This window comes from Echinococcus granulosus (genome assembly GCF_000524195.1).
Source record: "Echinococcus granulosus chromosome Unknown EG_S00104, whole genome shotgun sequence".
NCBI classification, from domain to species: domain Eukaryota; kingdom Metazoa; phylum Platyhelminthes; class Cestoda; order Cyclophyllidea; family Taeniidae; genus Echinococcus; species Echinococcus granulosus.
This window is the reverse complement of record NW_020170484.1, coordinates 123793-125615: the sequence shown is the minus strand read 5'-3', so window position 1 is coordinate 125615 and position 1823 is coordinate 123793. Positions and strand designations below refer to the sequence as shown.

The 1823-nt window shown below is 42.7% G+C and overlaps 1 protein-coding gene across 1 annotated transcript in view; it reads left to right on the top strand. All coding sequences in view use genetic code 11, as the record gives it.

The window, feature by feature from the left end:
• Window positions 1–455, top strand: part of EGR_08357 (hypothetical protein) — a gene marked incomplete at both ends in the record, with an annotated part of 962 nt that extends 507 nt beyond the window's left edge. The window contains one exon of the mRNA XM_024497606.1: window positions 39–455. Within this exon, the coding sequence (XP_024347975.1) occupies window positions 39–455 (417 nt within the window). The remainder of the gene's footprint in view (window positions 1–38) is intronic.
• Window positions 456–1823: the final 1368 nt, after the last annotated feature.

The following is a 1823-nucleotide window of genomic DNA, read 5'->3' as shown; positions in this document are numbered from 1 at the left end:
ACCAATACCCGACTGGACAGAAGACCACATGGGCACAGGCGATGCCGAGTGAGCCAGTGGAAATGGGATCGACCATGGAACCACCAATACCCGACTGGACAGAAGACCACATGGGCACAGGCATGCCGAGTGAGCCAGTGGAAATGGGATCGACCATGGAACCACCAATACCCGACTGGACAGAAGACCACATGGGCACAGGCATGCCGAGTGAGCCAGTGGAAATGGGATCGACCATGGAACAACCCTTGCCTGAAACTACGGTTGTTCATGTGACTCAGAGCACGTCTGTTGTAAATGATGAAGTGGATGCATTACCAAAACCAGCATCGACACATAAACCATCCTCGGGCAATGGTCCTGTAACTTCTCAGAAAACGACATCAACAATGTCCATTCTCTCACCCTCCATCTCCCTATCCGCTGTCTTCATTTTGCTGCTAACCTTGAAGTGATTTCCCTCCCTTTCCTTTTGCTAGCTATTTGGACTCTTATTAAGTTTCCTCATTTTTGTCTTACTACTTTCCGTCCGCTATCACTGCAACACTGCTTATTATCCATTGCTTAATACTTTGTTTTATTATAAAGTAATTTTATATTCAATCGCCTTCTATACTTCGCCTCCCTTGAAGACTGTTTTAGCAATAAAGAGGTATATTTCATCCATTCGTTTGCGTTTTTGATGGTATTGTCACCTTATGATTTGTGGACGGCGTGAGAACTCAGTCTTTTATCCTCAAACCTCTTATACTTATTCGGCACTGATTCATTAACTCTTTTATTTTACTGTGCTTACTGTTCTTGTCTTACACCGTACAATGTAATACGGAATACTGCCACTAGATGCTGCTGCCCTTCGCCTTCAAGCTATCTCCAAAGGCGGAGGCGAAGGTGCAGGTGATATTGAAGTCTGAGGGCATAATTGGACATTGTGCTGGAGAACAATGGCTCATCATATGAGCATAGAATGGATGAGCGCTTCTTGACATACACATGATCTTCCGAACAGGCTGCCAAAACCATGGAGGAGACCATTGAGATTAAGGTGACGGCGCGCTTGGCCGTTCAAATGCCATACGTACAGGAGGTGTGCTGTTACCCCACAATTACACCAGAAAATATTGAACAGCATTTTGTGTGGCAAGACATCAAATCTACTTGTAAATTTGCCTTGTTGGGTCGATGAAAGGGAGGAACGGAGAAAAATTACCTTAATTCTTCAATTTTTGGGATTATTCTAATAAGCTCCGAGGCCAAATGAAATGATTGCTACTTAAATGGATACAGTTGTTCAGTAGTATCTACCTCACCATTAAGGTGCGCAGCATTTACTTGAACTGAACTTTATCACGTAAAATAAGTTTTTTATTATCTGATACCTATAAACTGAGCGGACAGCAATAATTTCGTGGGTTCACACTGCATCTACACTTTTGGTTAGAAGGTGTGATCACACTTTTACACAATTTTTCGATATCTGAAACCGTCCAAGTATTACATGAAATCGCCGACGTGAAGTGAGCCGCCTAAAGAGTGAGTATTCTTTTTCAAGTAGGGAGCACTTGACGAGGTGACGCAGATTTTGCTACTCTTCAAATGTTTTACGGGTTGGATTTTAATTCTCCAGTACCAGGTGCATTTATATCCACACAGTGAGTATCCTTTAGCCGTAAATTCAAGTGTTTCGCATAGAGGATTATTGAAGAGAAAGGCGTGTGAATATCAGATTTGCGAAAAAGCTTAAATATGACTTTCAGATGCAGCTTTCACATTTCACCATGACCATCCAAGACTGCTGACCATATTGTCATCTCTACCCTTAC